At 54.0% G+C, this 24,212-nt stretch overlaps 1 protein-coding gene across 1 annotated transcript; it reads right to left on the minus strand.

Annotated features, from left to right (window-relative positions):
• Window positions 1-819: 819 nt before the first annotated feature.
• On the minus strand, window positions 820-22,419 carry CYP26B1 (cytochrome P450 family 26 subfamily B member 1). Its single transcript, XM_084517724.1, has 6 exons — window positions 22,026-22,419; window positions 19,667-19,891; window positions 7,939-8,214; window positions 6,668-6,823; window positions 5,488-5,769; window positions 820-4,608 (listed from the first exon to the last, which is right to left on the minus strand). Exons 1-6 carry the CDS (start codon window positions 22,227-22,229, stop codon window positions 4,216-4,218), a joined length of 1,536 nt encoding a protein of 511 aa, XP_084373850.1. The 5' UTR covers window positions 22,230-22,419; the 3' UTR covers window positions 820-4,215.
• Window positions 22,420-24,212: the final 1,793 nt, after the last annotated feature.

Below are 24,212 nucleotides of genomic sequence, written 5' to 3' on the forward strand. Positions count from 1 at the left end.
ACTTTTTGGGTGTAGGAGGCTCGAGGCAAGCTCCACTCACACAAGACTCTGGGGTCAGGTTTCCTGAGGAGCATCAGTCACTCTGTAGCCCCAAACAGGAGGTGGCAGGAGGGCTGGGGACAACGTGGCCTGCAGCTCACTGCCTCTGCCCACCCTTGCTGAGTGTGTCCTGCTTTGTCTGGTCCACCAACACCAACCTACCCACCACGGTGGCTATACAAGCCTTTAACAACCATTCTGTTAATGTAATCTGTTGTTGGGTGCATGTTCTTTCACCCACGGCAGTCTCCTGGGCCATCTGTGAGCTCCTGAAAGAGCCCAAAGCAACAGCCAGGCCCCATGTCCACCTGGAGACAAACACCTCTCCCTCCTCTCCTGCTTGGTTTTGCACAGCCTGTGTCTCTGGCTGGGGACAGGCAGAAGCTTTGGGCAGGCACTGGGTGTCCTGGAGCCCACCAGACCCTCTGGGAGGGATGGACCTGAGCTGGGGCACCTTGGGCAGGTTGCTCAGGAGCATGTCTCAGTAGGCTCCAAGTATCACCAGGGATGGAGACTTCACAGCATCACTGGGCAGCTTGGTTTAATGCCTGTCCATCCTCCCCATAAAATGCTTTATTATATGTTGAAAGGGAATTTCCCATACCTCAGACCAGCCAGCAAGGCTGCACCCCATCCACGGAGATGGATAGGTCCCCACGTTGGTGCAAAACCCCCACTATGGGTGCACCAAGCCCCAGGACAGGGATGTCACCCTGAGACCCCAAACCAGGAGGCCACAAGCCCTTCGAGAGGCGATGCAGATGGGCATGAAACAAAAGCTTTGGAGATTCAACTCTTTTTATTATGGAAGTCTATAAAATAGCCACATGGATTATTTTTTTTTTTTTTTTAAGATCACAAAATACACAACATTCATTTTAATATGCGACACATGATATTATATACATATTAAGAACCACATGACTGCAACACATGTTCACACGGCACCAATTTCATAACGAAAAACCCCACAAGTGCTTTTTCTTTTTTTTTTTTTAATATTAAAAACAACTGTGATAAAACATATTAATATTTTTCCAGACAATGTTTACAATAAAGAGAAAAAAAAAATCATATTTTACTAAATAACAAATATTTAACAGCAAAAACTTTATACTAAATATCTATTTTGAATTATAACAAAAATAGTACTTATAATAGTTTATAAAGACAGACCAAAAAAAAATTTGTGTATAAAATAATATTATAGCGAATTGGACTGTGCTAAGAAAAAAAAATAACACAAACAATTCTGAGATTCAAAGTGCTTTATTCTGCAAACCCTCTGCAGCAACTTTTTTTAGTCAAGTTATATTAGTTAGGAATGGTAAAACAAAAGCATGACTTACTTATGCCTAGATTAAATACTCACACACACAAACATTATATATACACATGATGTAAGCATATATATATAATGGATGTATGCTTCTGACATTACAGCTCTCCAATCAACCATTCATTCAAAAGCATGTTTGGTTTTTCACTTTGTAACGACATTGGAAGTTAAAATAACAATTTCAGCGAAGCCCTTCACTGACTGCCTGTAAGCACGAGCGGGACCAAACCCTTTCCAAAAGTCTCCTCAAAAGATTTTGCTCACGGGAGCACAGCACAAAGCCACCAGTGAGTTTTGAGCAGACCTCCCGACCTTGTTGGCCATTCCCCTCACCAGCGTTCCCCTTTTTTCACCTCCTCTCTCCCCCAGTCACAGCTTTTGTCCCCAAAAGGTCTCAGCTGGAAATGAGGGGCTCCTGGACAGCACCGAACAGTGGGTCCCTGGTGGGTTTTCACCCTGCGTCCTCCACCTCCTGCCCCATCCCCATGCCCTACAGATGTTTGTTGTCAGCCAAAATTGCGGATGGCCTCAGGCGCCACAAACCTCTCCCCAGACACTTGCCTCCAGGAGACTCTCCTCTTCCCACTGCATTCAGGTTATGTCCTCCTTTGCTTCCTTTTGGGACTCAGACTGTGATTAAGCCCCTTTTATTTCTGGGAATGTTTTCTCTCCACCAGGGACAAGGAAAATGCCTAAAATCTCACTGGTGCTGGAGCTAGTGGTGTTCCTCTCAACATTTCCAGGCTGGCAAACTAGCTGAGCCTCTGTTCCAGGGACGCGGTGCCAAGGTAGCACAGTGCCAAGGTAGCACACAGCTCCGAAACCTCGCTCTTAGGTTTGGCACGCTGCTTACCAACCAGAAAGCGAGCTCCGGATCTCAGCGGCATCCCTTGGAAGGCAGGGAGTTTTACTTCAGGTCAAATCCACCTGGAAATCAAGTCGTGCACCTTGGCTTGAGTGGAGCCCATCCGCCGGGATGCTCCTGGGGGGCTTCTGGCAGCTTGGCTGACGGCAATCCGACCTCGAGAGCTTCCCCTGGCTCACAGCCTGCCTCCCTCCCCACCGCCCCCACCAGACGGCAGCCTGGCAAAGGCAGCCACCGCCGTCGCTCGCTCCACACTTCCTTCGACCTTCCAGAGAGGCGCCCACTCCTCAAAAGCACAACCTGCAAAGCAACCTGGTAAGCAACATCTGCCCCTTCGTCCTTCCTACTTCAGCCCCTCCGACTTATCTGGACACCTTTAAAGCAGAAAGCCAAGCTGCCCACCCAAGCATGAGATCTTTCCCCATCACGGTTAGGAGAGGTCCCAGCCACGGTCCTTGTCTCATCCTTTCCACCACGGAGGGCAGGAGCTGGGAGAGGAGCAGGGCTGTGCAGAGCAGGGATGGAATGCCTCGAAGAGGGATCCAAGAGGGATTTCCCAGCACTGATCTGAACCAAATGCCAGCCAGAGCACTCGGGGTGTCTTTGCTCTGCACCTACGCATGAGGCAACATCTGCTTTCAACACAACGCGCCCATCTCACACTCAACCTGGAAGCCTTTTGCATGCAAAAAAAAAAAAAGAAAGAAAGAAAGAAAGAAAAAAAAAAAGAATGAAATTAAAAAAAAATACCACTCAGCAAATGAAACTCAAGATACCTTGGTGGCTGCTTGCTTGCGCTGGAGCTGCTTTGGGCAGGACCCCTCTCCCAGGTGGGCGGTGGGACGAGGCAAGCAGTTTGCAAGGAACCTGCCGTTCACTCTCCTTCCTGCCGAGCTCTCCCATCGCCAAACAAAACCCAGACACGAGACAAACCATGCGGACGTTGGCTTATTTATAGAGATCACCTTTAATGTGAATGCCTCCCAAAAGGAGCAGCTCTGAGCGGGGCGGTTTCGCTGGGCACCCCAGTGCTTGGTGCTTGCAGCGCCGTGGCAGGTTGAGGGGCTGCACGCTTTGGAGGTTGGTGCCTGCACCCTGAGGGAGAGCAAAGGCACCGAAATGCCCCCAAATGGGTGCCTCTGCGTGGAGAGGGCGGGGGGTTGGGGGGGGACGGGACGGATGCACACAGGCTGTGTAGCAGCAGCAGGAAACTCAATGAGAAAAAACAGGAGCCCCCCCCTGCCCCAGAGCCCATTTTGCAAAAACGCACTTGTCCGAGGCCTTGGAGAGACAGCTCGCCGTCTTCTCGGTCCTAGACAAGGCACCACAGGGTTTTTCGGTCCCGCAGCAGAGGCGAAACGGCAGCACCCCCCCCTCCCCAAACCTGCCCAGGGGATGGGGTGGGAATGGGCATCACTTGTCTGCCCCTCACCCAGGGAAGTCCCCAAAGCCCCAAAACAAAAAACACAACTGAACAAACAAACAAAAACAAAAACAAAAAAACACTGTTATCACCAGCTAATTTAACACTGTTAAAAAAAAAAGCCCGGCGGCCACCCAAGAGCCACCCTGGGCCACCAGACCTCTGGTTGCCGGCTGATTTCCAAAGCCTTTCCCACAGTCGGGGCTTTGCAGCGCTCCTCCTCGCAGCAGAAGTGTTTTATAGATATTTATATATATATATTTATAATATTTAGATACTGTGTATGGTCAGACAGTCCCAGTTCTACTCGGGATTTGCGACTCTCCCTCTTTTTCGAAGGAAGCGAGAGGCACGACGCCACCCCGACCTTCTCCACGCCCGGAGCAGAAGGGTTTTGGCAGCTTCACCGGTGGAGAAAGCAGTCCCGACCCGGAGGCTCCGTGAAACGAGCATCGTGGAGAAGCTTCTCGGTCCTCTCCCCTCCCTTCCTGTTCGTCCCCGTGTCCCCACCCCACCCCTCCGTCCCCAGCCGCCCGTCCCTCGCGGGCTCTACACCGTGGCCCCCAGCATTGCGTCTGTCCCCGTCAGGATCTCGTTCTGGTTGGAATCCAGTCCGAAGAATTTGACCTTGAGTCCGTCGACCGGGTGGACCACGGGCACCAGGGTGATTTTGGGGAAAGTCCTGGTGGCGAGCTCGAAGCGGCTGGTGCTGGCCAGCTCGATGGCCAGCGCCTTGAGGAAGAGCTTGGCCAGGTGCTTCCCCAGACAGGTCCGTACGCCCCCTCCGAAGGGGAGGTAGTGGAACCTGCCCTCCTTGTCTTCGCTGCGGCCCTGCCCGAAGCGGTCGGGATCGAAGGTGTCCACGTCCTTGAAGACGGGGGCGGTGTCGTGGGTGTCCCGGATGCTGTACATGACGCTCCAGCCCTTGGGGATTTGGAAACCCTGCAGGGAAGAGGGGAAGGGGAGAGAAAAAAGCAGAGCGGGTTAACCATGCTGCAAGAAGGGAGAGGGGACAGCGCAAAGCTGCTTTGGTCCCCAGAGCAAATGCTTTTCTCTGTTTTATTTGGGGTTATTAACTAAATTTATAAAAAAGCAGAGAGAGTAACACAAAGTGCTAGGAGATGGGAATGCTGGATTGATTAATCCCTGCCTCTATCCCAGCCCTTCAGGTGAGCCATTCCAATTTATTTGCTTTGTGGTCGCTCACAGCAGCCACCTACCAGGAACCCGGCAGTGCCCGACTGCCCCGTGAGCCAGGCAGCCCAGAGGAGCCACACGCCCTTCACCACTTTGCTCCCACCCTGCCACCCAACGCTCACGTCAGGGCCTGGGTGGTGTGAAACGGGGAAGCTTTCTCATCCCCTGAGCACTTTAAAAGGCTTCTGACTCCAATCCTTGCATTAGCAGGATTTGTGGTGACAGTCAGGTCTCAGGCTTTTGTTGCGCTGGTGGGAAACTCCAGCCATCGTGGTGAGCAACGCGCCTGTCATCTGGCAGCCCGGAGGTGCCCTCTGCAGTAAACCTTTCCCTTGTCACACCCCAGCTCAGATTTTGGCCTCAAACATTGTCACGATTTGCTCTTTGAGGCGTCATGGCTGTCTCCTCTTTGACATCCTGAGTGCATCTCTTCCCCACCAGGGGCTGGATCCCTGCGTCCTCCCATGACTCTGCAACACTTCTACCCACCACCACCACCAGGATTGAATTTATCCTTCCTGGCTCTCATCTAAACAAAGCTTGGACAAGCTCTATACAAGGCACAGAGGGCTTTTTGGGGAAGGTGACAGTGCAGCAGCACCCCACCACCACACCAGTACTCACATCCAGCTCGAAGGTTTGCAGCACCGTCCGGTACCCCCCTGAGATGGGGGTGAAGAGGCGAAGCACCTCCTTGATGACGCAGTCCAGGTAGTGCAGGCTGTTGATGTTGTCGAGCCGCAGGGAGCCCTCGCAGATGCAGCCGTTGTGGAGGATGCCCTTGCTGCGCAGCTCCTCCCGCAGCTTCTCCAGCACCCGCGGGTGTTTGAGGAGCTGCATGATCAGAGAGGTGCTGGCGCTGGCGGTGGTGGCGTAGGCGGCGAAGATGAGCTCCAGGGTGCCGTCCTGAAAGGCAGAAGGAAAGCTGGGGTGAGACACAGAAGGGACAGACAGACAGATGGACCGACAGCAGGGGCTAGGCACAGGGCTGTAGCAGCCTGGCTTGCGGCACTTCTTTCCCCTCTGTCTCAAGGCGTGCAGCTCCAGGGGATAAAGAGGCATTTCCCCCTTTTTTAACTCTGCATGGGGATGTTCTGCTGCTGCTGACAGCAGGAGGGCAGGATCGCTCCCACACCTAGGATGTTCTCCCTGCCCCATTCAGGTGATGCTGCAGGGGTCCCCCCCAACACCCCACAGCTCTCCAGCCCGACCTCACTGTGATGTCCCTCCTGGTGCAGGCACAGTCCTGCTGCCCACTTTCTCCTACACTCAGGGGAAATGAGAAACCTCCCTTTTAAAAGGGAGACATGGGTGGCTAGTGTGAAAGGCTGGACACACCACAGGGAGCTTTCCAAAGAGTCTTGGAGGATGCAGAGTGACAGACAGGAGAAAAGCTCCCAGGGATGGGTGTTGATGGATCAAGTCATGCCACATGCAATTAGTAACCTGCAAAGGGTTCATACACCCTGCAGAGGAGACACCTAAAAATTGCACAGGCAGGGGTGAGAGTCTGGTCAGGGCTAAAAGCTTCAGCAAGCTTGCACGGTCTTTTGATATCCCGTGGAAATGCTTTTAAGCAAGGACTGAGTGTGATGAATACACCCCGAAGGAAAGCAACTGGCTTGTTGGCACCGTGCTCCACCAGGCCAGGGTTCACCTGCAGCTCCAGCAACACTCTGTGGACCCCCAGCTCTGACTGACCACCTCAGGTCTGCCCCCAAGAAATCCACCCTGCTCCAGCCCATGCTCTGCTGCGCAGGGAGTCCAAGCCCTGAGGACAAGGGGTCGCGGGGAGGACCTTTACCTTCAGCTCCTGCATGGTGAGCTCCTTGCCGTGCTCTTTGCCGCTTTCTATCAGGATGTCCAGAGCATCAGCATAGTCCTTGCCCTGTGTGTTCTGCAGTTTCTCCTGGATGGCTTTCTCCAGCCCTTTCTGCAGCGTTTCACGTGCCCGGATGCCCTGGGGAGCAGGAATCCACCAGATTACACAGGGCACAGCACTACAACCACCATCCCTCCTGCCCTGGGGCTGCCCAGCATCCCCAGCAGCTTGAAACTTGCTCAGGAGGACACAACTATGGAATCCAACTGCACTTGCAGGTGCTCAAAGAGAAGTATAAAAATGCTGGAGTCACTCCCTGGCCAGGAGGAGCAAACCCCAGGTGTGCACGATTACAGGCGAGGGTAATCGGCACCTAGGTGCGAATGGTAGGTGGGATGTGGGAGCTCCAGTGCTGCACCAGTTCACAGGCCTCCCCCTCTCCCCAGGATATACAGCAGTCACTGGGAAAACTGTTTCTCGGGGGAAAGTCAGTTCATCCAAAAGAATCCTATTCCCAAGAGTGAAATGGGGTTCCCAAGCAATTTTATTGCTGGGCCTCACTAAAGCAGTTGGCATGGGAGTGCAGCCCCACGGAGCTAGCTTGGGGCTGCCAACGATTCACATGGTTAAGTAACAATAACAGAATTTGCAGTGATAGCCACCAAAATAATTAAAAAAAAAAAAAAAAAATCTATTACCAAAATTTCTGATGAAATACAACTATATCTTGTTGCGTTTTCACTTTGCATCTTCCATACAAGAACTGGAACAGTTCTTAGAATCAGGAGGGCTGCTGGCCTGTCTGGCCCTGCAGACAGGCAGCGCATTGGTAGGAGAAGGGTCCCACAAAATAAAATGAAAATGAAAATAAAAAAATAAAAATAAAAATAAAAATAAAAATAAAAATAAAAATAAAAATAAAAATAAAAATAAAAATAAAAAAATAAAAATAAAAATAAGCAAAGTGCCATTGCAAGGAAAAATCACCCATTAAATCTGAGCAGATGCTGACTGTATTCTCCATTGCACTAAACCAAGGAGCTAAACCTAGCACTCTGAAAGCCTATTAATGTGTCTCCCTCTCTACTCAACCAAAATAAGACTTTTTAGCCCAAAATAGACCTGCTTCTTAGACATCAGAGGGTAAGAAGACATCCCACCAAGAACATGCAGAGAGGTAGGGATTAGCCACTGCCTTCCCAACCCCAGATTGGGGTTATCGGCTGGTGGAAGCCCCAGCCCAGATCTCTTACCCTCCTGTAGCCACTGAAGGGCAGGTCCATGGGCAAGGAGAAGACGTTCTCCACAAACTGCTGGTAGACCTCAAAGAGGCGGCTGAGCTCCTCGTCGGGGATGCGGAAGCCCAGCAGGACGCGGATGGCCATGCGGAAGGTGAGCTTCTGGGTCTCGTGGTAGACGTTGATGGATTCGGGGTTGCTGCTCCAGGCCCGGAGGGTGTCTTTGATCACCAGCTGGATCTTGGGCAGATAGCTCTCCAGGGCCTCGTGGCTGAAGATTTTGGAGAAAACCTATTGAAAGAGAGTGAGAGAGATTTCTACGCAGCCCCAACAATCTTTGCATTCTCCAATAACCCGCTTCTGCTCACCAAAATGAACATCACAAATCTCCTACACTGAGCAGAAGACTTATCACCATCCAGAATTCATCATCCAGAGTGACCAGTTTCCAAAATCACTGCCAAAAAGGGCTGATGGAGAGCCACCAGCTGAGAGAGCCTCCCCAGGCCGACCCCACCACAGCCACCCCAGAGGACTGGTGATATTGTGGTGTCCCCAAGCCCCTCTCCAGCAGCTAACTGGAGATGGGAGGAAACAATTCACCTCATGCATGGCAGAGTGGATGGAGCCAGCTTTCCTGCAGCTCCATGTGTCCTGCTTCCCACCTGCATTCATCCCACCAGCTGGGTGCTAATAACACAGCTCTTCCGTGGGGCTTCTCTGATGTCTAATAGCCTGGTTGTGCACGAACACACACGCAAGCTTTTCTCTCAGTGGGAAGCACTGGGAGTTTCTCTCTCCTAACAACCAACCGTTTTAAATATATACAAAAAAAAAAAAATGGTAAAATAATTAGTTCAAGGCCTTTAGGCTCTCTGCAAAATCTGGCTGAACTCAGAGGTTCAAGTGCTATTGGGGAAAAGAGGCACACACGCATGCAGGCGCTGAGATCGCACACATCTCATTTCCTTGGGAAACCGGGCTAAAAACCTGATGTCAGCAGACACTATTAATTTAAGTTCTGCAAGTAAACACTGCGCAGGAGTGGGCCTCCCCAGGTCCCCGATGCTAACGGCTCCTTACTCCAATTTGGGACTGAGCCCGCGTGTTGCATGAGGAGCTCAGAAATGCCAGGAATGTCCCTTGGCCTCCCCCCGGCACAGCCCACAGCACGCGCTTTCATTCGGCATCCCCGCCGCATCCCTCCCAGAGTGCACCGGAGGAAAAAAGTGCTGTTTGTTTATTTTTTATTAACCTCCACACACGGCGGCATGCACACATGCACCGCCACATGCCAGGCCTCCGGGAAAATCAAATTAAAGCAGGCTCCCACGGAGGGAGCTGCAAGCCTCCACCGGAGGCTGGTTGCTTGAGGGGGGCTGCAAAGTTATCAGAATGACAAGAAAAGGAGAGAAATCAAAGCCACCCCCTCTTTTGACGAGAGTTGAATGCACCGGAGCTGTAAATGTGGGAATTTCCTCTGCAGTCAGCACTCGAAGGGAAAGGTAACATTTTCCTGGCGGCGACCCCTCATTGCTAATGCACATCGTTCGCCGGGAGTTTGTTTGGTGAAATAACACCTCTGTCCCCTTGCAGCCCGGGTGGGAGGCTCGACAAAAGCTGCTTCATAACACGCCGCATGCGGGCTGAGCCCCGAGTAAAACTCATCACACCACACACGGCAGGGCAGAGCTTGGTGTGGAAATCAGTGTGCAAGCAGGGTGCTAGGAGGAGGGCTGTGAGAGAGGGAGAAGATGCACAAAGACTGACAGACATGCTCACAGACAGACAGACAGCCCCAGGTGTCTACAGAGAGCTGAGGAATGAATGAACGGAGCAGGAGAATGAATGAACGGCAGGGCTAGGGTGAGGGTGCGAGATGATGCGGCTGCTGCTCTCCGTGCCTCTCTGCAATTCACTGGCTATTTTTAAGCCCTGAAAGGACAGCAATGCTCAGGCAGACCAGCTCGGGTTTGTGCAAGGGGGTGAGAAAGAAGCTGCTTGGAGAAGAAGAGGTTGGAGCCCTGCTTGGGGCCAGCATCCTGATGGAGGTGGCACCTGGGGCTCCCAACCTGGGGCAAACCCCGGCCTCAGCTGGACATTGCTGCCCGACATCTCTCCCATGAGGGATGAGGACCCCTCCTGCTCCCCACACAAAGCCAAGCATCTACAGAAACACCTCTGGTCCTGCTATGCAAAAAAACAACCCCACAGTGCAGAGAACCAGCCCGGGGCTGGATCCACACCTTGTGGCCAAGCTGGACTCAGGACGAGCGCACCCGTCCCGAGGAGCGATGCTCAGCAAAGGCACAAGGGAGAGAACGACCCACCCTGGAGGTCAACCACCTGGAAATAGGGAATATTTTGCACTGGGGGGGGGGGGGCATTTGGTCTTTTTTTGCCCTTTTTTGAGCTGTCCTTTTGCTGTCGGGCTCCTCCAGCCCCCTCCGGCTGCAAAGCCGGCGTCACGGGTCCCGGCCGCTCGCCGCCGCTGCGCTCCACGCCGCCTAATCCCAGATGTCAGCGGATCCTTCCCCAGCCAGACACAAGTCTGGATCCCCTTCCAGTCACCTCCAGTTCAACCCTGCATCTTTCCAGTTGATTAAAAAGGAGGAAAAGGCAGCCAACTTTCCCTGACAGACCTCGGCGCGTTTCTAGCCTAAAATCCCTGCGCCCTCTAGTGAAGCGCAGCCGAGGAGCATCGCTGCACAAAAAAAGTTGATCCCGAGCAGCCCGGAGGCAAAAACAGCTTTAAGGGGATGCCCCTTACGGGGGGGGTCCGGTAGCAGCCATGGGGCAGCCGGCCAGGGCTTTGGGGTGGCTGCTGGGAAGAGCCCTCATCTCTCCAAGTTTTTGGTGTGTCCTAAAAAAAGCCAGCTCTGGGGATTTGCTCTGTGGATCTCACACCCGCACGTGCTCGCCTACCCCCTGCCCGGGGAGACCCCCACCACCCAGTTGGAAACTTCCGAATCCGCCTCACAGTGGAAACAGGATATTTAAAGATTTATGGGTTTCCTAAGGCAGAAAATTCCTTCCCGGTGTCTCAGCTCCCCCGCAGAGGTCCAGCTCTGCGTGACAGTGAGCAGCCCCCAGTCGCAGATGGGGTGTACCCCAGCCCCATCCTTAAAACTCAACAAAGAGGAGAGGACATTCAAGTAAAGCACCTTCAGCTTCAACCCACAGCATTTTTATGCTTAGAAAAAGCTTAATTTGGTAGCTGGGATGAAGTGTAATTATCAGGGATGATGTTTTTCATCATTTTACCCCTCCTTGGTGCCAGCCAAACTTCCCCCTGCAAGCACAAGCTTCATCCCCTGCTTTTCACCACTGTGATCTGTGGGTCCCCAGCTCTCTAGCACAGAAAGAGGGAGCAGAATTTTTCCTTTTCACCCTCCAGGAGGAGAAGCTGGGATCAGACACCCATGCTTCATCCAGCTCAGAGCTGCTGGCCTGACAACACAAAGGCACGATCAGCACGGAGACATTTTCACAAAACAATTTGGCATCAGCAGTACGTGTCAGGGAAGCATCCAAAGCATCATCCCAACCTGGAGATGTGCTGTTGCTTCCTACGTCCCAAAGGCCAGGCAGTGTTTGTCCCAGCCCTGTCCTGTCACCACTTTGTAAAGGATGTCTGCCTCTCTCTGCCAGGCGTGGAGCCCACTGCTGTGCTCCAGTGGGCTCATAAAGCAGGATGTTTTTGGAGAGGGATGAGAAGGCTTCTGGGCAAGAGGCTGTCCTGGTGCCGGGAGCATGAGAGAAGGGAAAATGCAGCAAAAGAGCTGTGGGAATGTGCCACTGAGCCAAGCTACTGCCAAGAGGAGAGGACCTCCACTGCCCCGACGCACTGCTGCTGGTGAAAGCTGGTCCCCTGGAAGGTGGAGCACTTCTGCTTGTGTCGGGACTGAAATGAGGTCTTGTGGTATCTCCCCATGGCATGCTCTGCCACCATCCTCCACCATGGGAGGAATCCAGGTCCCTTTAGAGGGAAAAGCCAGGAGATTCTGCTCCCCAAAAAAGGAGCAGCGCTGGATGCGCAGAGCAAAACACAGCACATTGCAAAACAAGGAGCATGGATGTGGGTGAGCTGAGGGCAGCAATCCCTCCCCAGGAGAAACACAAGAGCCCCATGCATTCTGCTGGGCCATGCCACTGGTGGCCGGACTGCAAGAGCAAGGCACGGAGCAGAGCAGGGGCCGTTTCACCAGGCTTGGCCCAACCAGAAAAAAAGTGGAGTAGAAGAAACTGCTTTGCAATGAGCAGTTTCACTGATATTCAAATGACTCACGAAAAAAAAAAAAAAAAAAAAAGTACTAAAAAGAAAACCAGAGATCATCTCAGCATCTTTGGGGTGAGTTACGATGATTGTGCACCTTTCAGGATTACTCATAGACCCAATTTTTACTTTTTTTTTTTTTTTTTTTTCTTTTTTAAGCACTTGGGGTTGTGAGAAACTCTAGAATTTTGTCTTCCTGTTCCAATTCAAACTAAAACCAAACAGCCCAAGCACACCAGCTCCCTGTAGCATGAAACCTCCATGTCCAAGCAGTTCTAGAAACACTTTGCTTGGCATGGGAGGATTTGCTTTCCAACCCTTTAACAGGATAATGGGGTAAAGGGATGGCAATGCAAAGGGGGAGAGGAGGAAAGAAGCGGGACACCCTACATCTATCTCAGCATCCCATCTGCAAAACTGTCTCCAAAAAAAAAAAAAATCCAGCACCAGCAAAATGCAACCTGTTACATTCAGCAATTTAGGTTGCTTGGCCCTCTCCATGGGGTTACCCAAACACTTTGTGGTTCTTCAGCATCTCTGTGCCTGAAACCTGCTGAAACGCTGCTCCCCATCCCTCCCATTTTCTCATGGGCAACCAGTACAGTGGGGGACTGCAAAATTCACCTTACATATTGTCAAGTGGGAAATCAAACACAGGGAGTGCCCTTGGACCTGGAAGAGGCATCACCTGGCCCAGAAGAGGTCCAACGCTGCTGGTGGCTGGAGCCAAGGGGATGTAGCATCCCCTGAGCCCACCGGGCAGGTGATGGCATGGTCAGGGCAGCCACCCCCCAGCAGCAGATGACCAGAAAGAGCTGAGATGGGCTGCGGACAACATGCTGCACCCCAAATCTGTGGCATGGAGGTGAGAGCTCACCCAGAGCTAAAGAAAAGGAGAGCAGCTCGCTTGGCATCAGGCATGGTGCCCTGCCACCACGGCAGAGCCAACAGAGGAGAGATATTAGGAGACAAGTCCCCTTTTTGGTGACTTTTCCTGAAGCATGGAGGGTAGAGAGAAGGGAAGGGATCCTATTATGTTTCAGAAACCCACAGGTTCCCCTAGCAGCAATGTTGGACTTGGCAAAGAAACCAGCTTTGAGAGCCCTTCCCAGAAGTGCTGAGACCTTGGTCCTGCCACGTGTTACATGGCAGAACAAGGGGATGGGAGGGAAACACCTGCCCCATGACACAGCCTGCTCCATCCCAAAGGGGAATAAATACACCTTTCTTGTGCATGCACTGTCTTGGCAGAAATGGAAGAAGACCTTGGAAAAGTGCTTCCACACAGCAGAAAAATCTCAGCAGCTCTGCCACCAAAATCCTGAGGAAGGTCTTGCATCAGATGGGGATGGGCATGCCTCAAATGGTGCTGAGGAGTTCCTGCTTGTGAAGATGTGAGCTCCTGCAGACTACCAGTAAGCACACCTCTGGCTTTAAACTAAGCCCAAAGAAGAGATGACAAAGCCTGAGGTGACCCAAGGCCACCAGGCGTAATTAAGGAGAGGAAAGATGAAGAGCAAGCTGATATATTTGGTGACAGAAGTGCCACCTGGGAAGTAAAGAGCATCATTAATCCAACACAAAGCCCTCTGACCCCAGAGGGATGAGCTGGATATTACAGACCCCAATTGCCCGAGCTGCCTGGCTGGACATACCATGTTGAGGCAGAAAACCAAAACTACTCACAGACAGCACAGGACGGATCCTGAGCCTGAAAAGCTCTCCCCCAACTCCAGGATGCGCTCCTGGCATCCCCCAGTGCTGCCCAGAGCAGCCCAAGGAGGGATTTTTTCCCCTCCATGCCTCAGAGGACATCCCACAGCTCCCACCCCAGGGGATGTGGATGGTCAGAGCCCCACGAGGGGCTCAGCCCGTGGGGTAAGGGCAGATCCAGGGCTGCCACCGTGCTCAGGCTCAACTCAACCCAAAGCAGGGCCTGAGCACGTGGGGTGTTTTGGGGTGGGCGGCGCTCTGAAAACCCAAAAACCTCATACTTCAGCCAGGAGCACCTGCGCTTTGCTTTTTTTTTTAATCCATTGGAATTACTCTGGATTTACACTGCCGTAGATGACAGCACTATTTGGTCTAAAGTCAATGAGCCAGCCTCGCCAGCAAATTCTTCCCCAAGACCGCGAGCGGGAGCCCTCCTACATCAATGGGAGCCTTTTTTTTCTCCGGCTCCAGTGGCTTTTGCCCATGGGTTAAAGCAGCCTGGGAAGGGCTAAAGGGGCCTGGTGCATGGCAGCTGGAGCCCAGCCCGCCTGAGCTGACCCGACACGATCCGGGGGGGGGCTCAGCTGGAAGGCGATGGCTCCTTCCCTACAATTCCTGCTGAGGAGGATGGAAATGCCAAAAAAAAATATTAAATTCACTGAGCAGCCTGGGTCGGGGTGTTTGGCGGTGGGGAAGGTTCGGTCCTGCCGCCTCCCATCCCTCCTTCCTCCTCCCGCCCCTCTCCCCCGTCTGCCTCCTTCCCTCCCTCCCTCCCTCCCTCCCCCCAGTCCTGCCCACAGCAGCTGGTTTATATTTGGTTGTAAATTTATGGCCCCTTTTGTGTTCTTAATCCTCTTGCAAACTATATTAAAGCCTCAGACCTTTCTACTTGGTGCTAATAAGCTCAACACTTGTATGCCTCCGAGGCAGAACATTAATTGTGGTGTGTTAATGAATGATGTAGTTTTGGACAGTGAGACAAAACAGGCCGTTTCTCTGCACCACTGTCTGCTTCCTCCTCGAGTCTCCGGGTCTAGGATGTCTACCCAGCCCACGGACTGCTTTTATTTTATTCTTTCTTTTCCTTTTTTTAAGCCAGCTGTGCCTATTTTGGGATTACTATGCTGGAACAGAGCACGGGCCCTGCAAGTCCAGTGCTCTCTTGCCAGGGCTGGATGCTTCCAAGGAAAAGTCACTGTCCCACCTTTCCCTGCACCAGAGCACACTGGCACCACTTATCCTACACCAAAAAACTCCCTCCTGGCCCCGGGCACTGCTCGGTTCAGACCCTAAAGCTCAGGGTGATGCATCCTGGCCATTTCCAGCTCCCATTCCCTTCTGTACACAGACACCGGGCTCCCTCGTGGGCAGCAGCACGGCAGCCTTCGCTCTCTGTTTGCTGAACTTCAGCTTCCCACTGCCCTTAAATCCCATAAAACCAGAGCCCACGCTATCCCTGCACAGGTTTGCTTTGCCTTCGTTACAGGTCGTATTGACCCAGGGGTCAACACTTCCAAAATACACACGGGGTAAATCCGGAGCAACTGCACTGATTTCACTGGGGTTTCACGGGTATAAATGGGAACTGAGGGGGTAAAAAAGACAAATTTAGGGAGGGATGTGGAATGGACTCAGTGTGAACAGCCAGACAGGGACAGGGTCCCATCCCCATCCATGGCTGTGCCTCCAAAATGAGAGCAGGATGGGGAGAGCCCCGAGGCAGGCGCTGTCCCAGGACCCCTCCTCAATGAGTTCTTGTAGGAGAGCAAGAGCCTCCCTTCCTCGGGATACAAAATGTGTCTGACACCTCCAACCCTCAGGGATGATGTGTGTCCTTCACCCCAAGGAGATGGAAAGGGTTCTGCCACCACAAAGCCAAGGCAAAGCCATGGCTCTGCTCAGCCAGGCAAGAGAGCAATGTGTCTGCTCCTGCCAGTCACCTCCAGGTGATCTGGGGACAAAAAGGCCAAGACAAAGGAATGAGCTCCCTCCAGTGTGGCATGGGCAGCCCATATCCTTCTCCAACCTCGACATGAGCTCTGTGGCCCCCTGGCAGTAACAACCTCGCAGTAGGCGTCTATCTCAGGAGGTTGAGGAGTTTGCCTCCACAAGCTGTCACAGCCCTGGGCAAAGCTGGCTTTGTACCTGAGACCTCTTCTCCAACAAAGCTCGGGGAGTTCCAAAAGGAAAAATTATTCTATTTGTACAAATTTTGATGGTTTCCTGCAGGGGAGCTTTAATAAAGAGGGGATGGGAAAGCAGAGCTGCCATGGGGATTGTCTTCTTAATGTGACCTCATTCCTCCTAAGCATCTTCCAGGAGAGAAACTCTGAGCCCTGTATCAACACCTTTGGGATTAAAGCCTCTGACAGACAGGGATGGAGAAGGATATTCACCCACTTTATGCAGGGAGAAAGAGAGAAGAGCTCCAGAGACCGAGACGTCCACCCCAGCCCTGATCCCATCACCATCATGGGCAACTACTGCAGATCCACCAGCAAAGGCTGCAACTTGCTGGTGCTAAAAACACAGAGAAAAGCTAAAACTTTGCAGAAACCTATGCACGGCCAGCAAAGCAGCTGATTTCTGCAGCAAGCTACAAGAACGTGCTGGGTTTAAAGCTCTTACTGGAGCTTGTCTGCTGTCTGAGAGGCAATCTGCCCCACCAAGAGACCACAGCTTGATTGCCAGGGAACAACGAAGGAGCATTTGCCAGTGCTGGTGTAAATAAGTGCAGCTCCACTGGCTTATAGGAAGATGATGAGGACTCATTTCAGGTGGTGACCATGCAGCGCTTGGTGGGACAAGAGCTGGAGATGACCCAAATGCTTTGGGTCTCAGAAGAGGGTGAGCACATGGGGCTTCATGCTCCTTTTCCTCCTGCCAGCTGGCACCCAATGCCACAGGCAGCCTCGTGGGAAATGATAGCTCATGGCAACTTCTGGCAGGACCAGAGGATGAGAAAGTGGTTAAGAGTGAGCAAAGAGTCGAGCTGAGAGGTGGGGGGAAAAGAGAAATAAAAGCCCCACAAGGTTTAAACTGAGTTATCAACAACCCCACAGGTTTCCCAGGAGCTACTGCTGCTCTTCTCCATGGAGCTTTCAGGCTGCTCTGAATCTTTTAACCTTTTCTATTAATACTAGCACCCTTGCTAGAAAAGTTGGTGATATCTGTGAAAAATGCCATCTTCTGCCAATGTCTTTTTGCTTGGCTTCCCAGCAGGGAGGTACAGAGCAGGTACCTAAGAGAAAAACTTCTATGCAGAAGGAGAAAACTTAAATCTCAGTCTAGTGCTTCTTCCTCATGCATCTCACGGTCAGGATGGGGAGAGTTAAAAGTCGATGCCATTTAACAGCAACAAAAGCTCAGGGCTGACAAACTCAAAAGGCACCGCTAATTTCTGCCCGTAGAAGGCACCTGGCCTGGAAAAACCTTTAATCTGGTCATCGCAATCTCGCCAGGAACAGAATGATCTATTGCTTCACATCAGAAGCAGGTTCACCTTATCTCTGCATGTGCAACTCGCCCAGCCCAGGGCGAGGGATGGTTTGCACAGAGGAAAGGGCGATTCCAGCCAACAGGCTCCGTGAGCACCCTTGGGTGCGTGACCCACAGGATGCTCAGCCCCTCGAGAACAGTAATTAAACAGTAATTAAAAGACCGAGTGAAGGAATCAGAATAATCAGCTGTATTCAAAGGAAAGTGGACCAGCCAGCTGAGCCCATCGTACCCAAACCTTGATGAAATAGAAAGCTAAGAGTCTGCTTAGCCCCACAGCATCCCCAGCGCTGCTCATCTTGCTCTCCACTACACCAGAGCCCAGAGCAAGGTGAGGGGTGCAGGCAGGAGCTCTTGTGGTCCATAAGCATCCGAGGCCATGGCTCGGTTGCATCAGAGCCTTGATCCAACAACAGGGCATCCCAGGACAGCGGGCTGTACCTGCTCTCGGGAATCTTTAGCCATCCCTGAGGCAGGAATTAGGATCTTGGCCAGCTAGGGATCATACACAATGCTAAAAATTGGGAAGGCAAAAGAGTTTTGAGGAGAATGGAGATCCAGACCAGCCTTGGGCTCAAAAATACAGGGAGTATTTGGGTCTGGGATTCACAGCCTAGCATATAAGTGAGACAGGTACTGAGGGAGAGAGGCTGTCCCCTGGCTATGCCACTGGTATTGCTCCTTTCTGGTGCCAGCGCTCCCCAGCTGTGCTGTGGTGCAAATTACGAGCCCATCAGGATACCACAGAGGTCAGGCCTCCCTTTTCCATGACCTCGTTCCCATAACCCACGCTCTCCTCTCCTCTCCCAGCATCTTTTCCTGAGGTTTGAATTCTGCGGGTTTTATTGAGGACATCTCAACCAGAGGCCTGAGCTACCCACTCCTCAGCAGAGAAAAACTGTTTTTTTGCCAAACGAGATAAAGGAAGCAGCGGAGGAGAGTGGAGACACCTTCACATCACTGTCTGCTGCCACTGAACCCTCTCGTAATAGCAAACAGGAGCCAGAGCTGCAGCTTCACCCCTGCTTTCCCCTGCTGCTGGAGGAAAACCATCCCTGTCCTTGCACCTCTCCTTCCCCTGGACACGCTCCGTGATGGGACAGCCCCACGCACAACCTTTCACGGCAGGGATGGGAAAGATTCCTCCCTCCTTAAGACAAAAAGGAGCAGCCCAAGCAGCCGGCGGTGCAATTGCAGGCACTGAGCTCACCCCAATCCCAAGCAGGGACCAGCAGCACGGTCCTGGTGGCAGTGTTGGGGCTTTTCATTAAGAAATGTGACTCGTGGGAGTCAGACCAAGGTGGTTTTCTCATCCTAACCCCAGGAGGGAAGAGAAGCGATGGGGTTCGGTAGGGATTTCAGAGAAATGCATGCACCAGGATAGGGAATCCTGCTGGAGCACAAAAAGGAGAGCAGAGTTTGCCTGGGGACAAGCCCTGGGGCAGCCCCTTGGAGCTGGGTACCACCCTTAATCCCACCTGGGGGCGATGCTTTTGGGGAGCAGGGAGATGCTTTCCCTTCACCGCCCCCCAAATTAACCCCCCGCCCTGACCCAGCAGGGCAAGAAGCAGGGATGTGAAGCCCATGCCACCATCACCCATGCCACCACGCCAGCACGCCCTGCCTGTCACCTCTGCCACCGCCTTTGCCTGGGGGATTTTTGCCTGGGGGGGTCCCTAAGGTCAATCTCCGACACCTGAGGACACTTCACTGCCCCCTGAAACCAGGCTACAGCAAGCAGGACCCCAACGGGGGCTCCCCACAGCCCCCTCTGGTGCAGCCAGGACGTGGGGGGGGCGCTCTGCGTTGCCCCCTCTCTCCGATGCCCCCCCCCCCCCTTCCTGCATCTCCCTTTTAAGACCTCTGCGGGGCCGCTCCCGACCTCCAGCCCACGGCAGCCCCCGCCACGCGTGTCCACAGCCACGGGTGGGCAGCGGGGGGGGGCAGAGACAGCCCTCGGGAACGCCCCGTGTGCCCCCCCCCCGGGTCCCTCCCACCATCCCGTCGCCCTTTTAAATTCCTCAAAGGCTCCGAGCACGGACACGGGTGGGGGGGAGGACGGGATGAGGAGGAGGGGGGCACCCACGCGGGACCGCCCACGCAGGGGGGACCGGGGGGGGGCGTAAAGGGAGGGGAGGGGAAGCAGGGGAGGGAGAGGGGGAGGAGAAAAGAGGGAAAGGGAGGGGAAAAAGGGGGGTCCCCCCGCTCCCCGCGCCCCCCACGCGCGGCGCGCCCGGTCTCGCGTGGGCTCCTCACCTTCCTCTTGTGCCGGTGGATGTCGCCGATGGAGTTGGCCACGGTGTTGGGCCCCAGCAGCATGCGGGTGCTGCGCGGCCACTCGGTGCTCACCAGGTGGTGCTCCCCCATCAGGATCTTCCGCACGTTCTCCGCGCCCGTCACCCGCACCAGCGGCCGCCCCAGCAAGTGCGTCTTGAACACGTTCCCGTACTTCTCCCGTCGCGAAGACTGGAAGCAGGAGCCCTGCCGGGGGGGAGCACGGGGAGGGGGCCCCGAGAGGCCGGTGTCACCGCACGGCCCCCTTCTCCCCCCCACGCGTGGGGATCCCCCCCAAATTCCGCGTCCCCGCATCCCCCCGCGAGCAGCATCGCTCCCGGAGCAGCTCCGCGGGGATTTCGGATTTTTTTTTTTTCCCCCTGTTTTTTGGAAGCGGAGACCCGGCGAGCAGCCTGGGGAAGCGCCGAGGAGGGGGGAGCCGTGCCTGAAGGTCTGGGGGGGGGCAAAATGCGGGGGTCCCACCCGTGCACAGCCCCGCTGCCTCCGACGGGGCGCCCGGCGCTGCCCGCTCCTCCCGCCGGGGCCCTCCGCTCCCCGTCCGCCTCCCTTTTTCTACCTCCCCCGGCACTTTTAAAACTCTCTTTTTTTTTTTCCCTCACTTTTTTTTTTTTCCCCTCTCTTTTTTTTTTTTCTTCCCTCCTTTTTTTTTTTTTTTCTCTTTTTTTTTTCCCCCTCGCTCAGACCGAATTTACTCGAGAGGCTGCGATTCGCCTAAGTAAATCTGCAGATTTCGGGCGGCTTTAATAACTTTCCCACATGCTCCGGGGGGGGCTTTTGTCGGCGAGGAGCCGGCCGGAGAGGCGGGGGGGGGGGGGGGGGGGAAACCCGGCTCGTGTCCGCCCCCCAAAAAAACCCCGACCCGCGGGGAGAAGCGCTGCGAGCGATCGCGGGTTGCGAGTGCGTGTGTTTATTTTGAAACAAAAGCGCGGTTGTGAATTTCAGATGTTCAGGTGACCCTGTTTCTTGATCTGCGTAAATATAATTAAAGTCCTTTTTGTGGCATTAATAAAGAGTTATTTGTACACCATTTCCAGGGCAGCACAAAGAGGACCTTTATGTGGGAGAAGTTTCGAATGGAGTCCAATTTATACAAAATTTTGTATTTTTAGCCCTGGACTCTGTTTGGATGGAGCCTGTGGAAAAGCGAGAACCCTTTTCTGGTCCCCCTGTAAAAATCTGATAAATTTCTTTAAAAAATAAAGCCCTATTGAGAGCGTGCGGTTAACCCCTTCGGCGCCGCGCCCGGGGAAGGGGGGAACCGCTCGGGGTGCGGGGGCTCTCACCTCGGGGTTTCCCCCAGCTCCCAGCCGAGCCGAGCCGAGCCGGGCCGGGCCGGGCCGGGCCAGCCGCAGCCGCGCAGCCGGTGCCGGGCAGCGCTGCCCGGAGGAGCCGTGCCGGGGCCGTGCCGTCAATGAAACGCGACCTTGGGCGGCGAGAGCATCCCGGCGGAGGTTTGTTTGGCTCGGAGTGGGAAAGGCTCGGGCTAATTGTCCTCGGGGCTTCCCTCCCGGGAGGCTGCGAGCGGCGGGGTGCCCCCAGCCCAACCCGCGGCTCCCCCCCGAGCGGGGCACCCCCGGCGGCCGCCAGCCTCCTCTCCTCCTCCTCCTCCTTCTCTCTTTCTCTCTTTTTTTTTTTTTTTTCTCCCCTTTTTTTTGGCAGTCACCCTTCCTCAACGCGGTCCGAGGGGATCCCGCTCCGCGCGCCGCTGCTGCTCAGCACTTAGCGAGGTTAATCCCGGGTTAAGCTCCCGATTACCTCCGTGGGCTTCCCCCGGCACCGGACCCGAGCCGGGCGGGTCGGGAACCCGGCCGGGAGCAGCTCCCGGAGCCGCGGGATGAGCAGAGGGGAGGGGGCGCGACCGGGGGACCCCCGCACCGTGCCCGCAAACCCCCGGGGAAGCCAAATCCCCGCGTGCCGCCCCCGGGGTTTGGCTGATTTTCTCTTTTCATTTTGCTTGGATTCGGGCTGGGGGAAGAAAAAGGCTTTTTGGCAGCGCGGGGGAGACCCCCGAGCCTCCCCCCGCCGCCTCCCCGGCACCGCGCAGCCCCCGCCGGGGGAACCCCGGCGCGCCCCGGGCCGGGCAGCGCAGCGCGGAGCCCCGGGCGAGCTGAGCCGAGCCGAGCCGAGCCGAGCCGGGCTCCCTCGGTCCCCCCCAGCCCCATCTGCCTCCCCAGCTCGCCGGGAACCCGCCTGATGCAATCGCAGCCCGTGCAAAAGGAAAGAAAAAGGGAGGGAAAAAAAAAAAAAAGAAGAAGAAAAAAAAAAAAAAAAGCAGCCGGTCCCAGCCCACCTTCCAGGGAGGGAAGGGAATCCTCCTTACCTGCAGGAGCCAGTGGAAGGTTTCTCCGATTAAAGGGAATCCCATAGAGCCTTTAGGGATTGGTAGCTTGCAGGTTTTGTCGCGGGTGGCAGCCCAGCGGAGCTGCCACAATTGTTGGGACACGGCCAGCAGCAAAGTCAGTGACACCAAGCACGCCGCGAGGGTAGCCAGTGCCGAGACGAGATCAAAACTTTCAAAAAGCATATTTGGAAGAAGGAGGAGGAGGAGGGTGGGGAGAGAAACAGCCCCTTGACAGGCACCACACTCGCACCCACACACACGCACGCACGAAAAGAGGGCGATTGCGGAGCGCACACTGACCCTGCCTGGGGGGTCCTGGGGCGGGGGGGCTGCGCTCGCCCCCCTCTCCGCCGGCAGGTTAGAAAAACAGCAGGAAAAAAAAAAAAAAAAAAAAAAAGGAGGGAAAAAAAAAAAAAAAAGGGCAAGGAAAAATTGAAAAGGGGCAAAAAAAAGCAGTTTCTCCTCTGTCCCTCTCTGAAAACTTTGTTCTTGTTTGGAATAAACTTGACAGAGTGACACAGGCGAAAAAAAAAAAGGGAAAAAAAAAAAAAAGAAAAACACACCAACTACGCTGAAAGAGAGGAAAAAAGAAAAAGGCTACAGAACAGCCCCCAAAAGAGGGGCGTGGGGGCACTGAGTAGCTAAAAACGCGAGAAAAAAAAATAAAAAGGAAAACCCCGGAGTGAAAAAAAAAAGACCCCCAAAAAGTCCAAATGCAGATGCTCTGGCTCTCGCTCGCTTTCAAGGCAAGCCACACACACCAGAAGGAGCAAAAAAAAAAAAAAAAAAATGAAAGAAAAAAAAAAGGAGCGAGATTTTAAAAAATACTGAAAAAAAAATCTTAAAATAAGTCAGCAAAGACCTGGAGAGATGGAAGAATTAAATAGCTCTATATATGTATCTATACACAGGGAGCGAGACAGATCGGTTTATATCTCTATCTCCCTCCACATAAATATATCTCCATAAATATATATATAAATATATATGTGTATATATATATATATATAAATATATATATATATATATATGCGCGCCGGTTATTTGTTAGCCCCAGACTTTTCACAAGACTCCTGGTTTAAGAGGAGGAGGCAGGGCTGCCTCGGTATAGCCCCTCGCGATGTGAGTTCGGGTAACAGAAAGTCAATGTGTGTTTATATAGAGGCGGGGAAGCCGGGCTGGGCTCGCCGCCAGCCCCGGCTGCTCCCCCGCACACCCACCCTCACTTCAGAGGGCTCCGGGGGAGGCGGGCCGAGCCGGGCGGACGCGGCGCTGGAGCGTGCGAGCCCTGGCCCGCCGCCCGCAGCACGGTCACGCCGAGCTCCTCGGCCTCCCTCCTCCTCCTCCTCCTCCTCCTCCTCCTCCTCTTCTCCTCCTTCGCCTCCTCCTCCTCCTTCTCCTCCAGCAGCCGCCGCCGCCGCCGCCGTCCGCACCTTCGGCCTGCGGAGAGACGAGCGCAGCGCGGCTCAGCCCGGAGCCCCCCCCCAACCCCAAGGATTTTAGCCAGCCCCCCCCCCCCCCCAAGATGCTTAACCCCTAGTGAGGGCCTCCTCGCAAGCCCCTCAGGCCCAAATTTACCCCACCCCAAGATTTACCCCACCCCAAGATTTGCCCCCCCGACTTCAAGAGTCCCTCCTTGCAAGCCCCTCACCCCAAAATTTACCCCACCCCAAGATTTGCACCCTCCCCACTTAATGAGTCCTTCCTTGCAACCCCCCTCACCCTAAAATTTACCCCACCCCAAGGTTTACCCCACCCCAAGTTCCCCCCCTTAATGAGTCCCCCCCTAATGAAGTCCCCCTCCCTTAATGAGTCTCTCCTTCCAACCCCCTCACCCCAAGATTTACCCCTCAACCCCAAGATTTATCCCCCAAGATTTGCCCCCCCCCACTTAATGAGTCCCTCTCTGCAATCCCCTCACCCCAAGATTTACCCCCCGACCCCAAGATTTATCCCCCAAGATTTGCCCCCCACACTTAATGAGGCTCTCCTTGCGACCCCCTTAACCCAAGATTTACCCTACCCCAAGATTTGCCCCCCCACCCTGGGATTTACCCCCCCAAGATTTGCTCCCCCAATTAATGAGTCTCTGCTTGCAATCCCCCCGCCCCAAGATTTACCCCTTAGGGGTCACACCCCCCCTTGCAATATCACCCCAATGCCCGA

The sequence above is a fragment of the Aythya ferina genome (genome assembly GCF_964211825.1).
Source record: "Aythya ferina genome assembly, chromosome: 4".
NCBI lineage: Eukaryota > Metazoa > Chordata > Aves > Anseriformes > Anatidae > Aythya > Aythya ferina.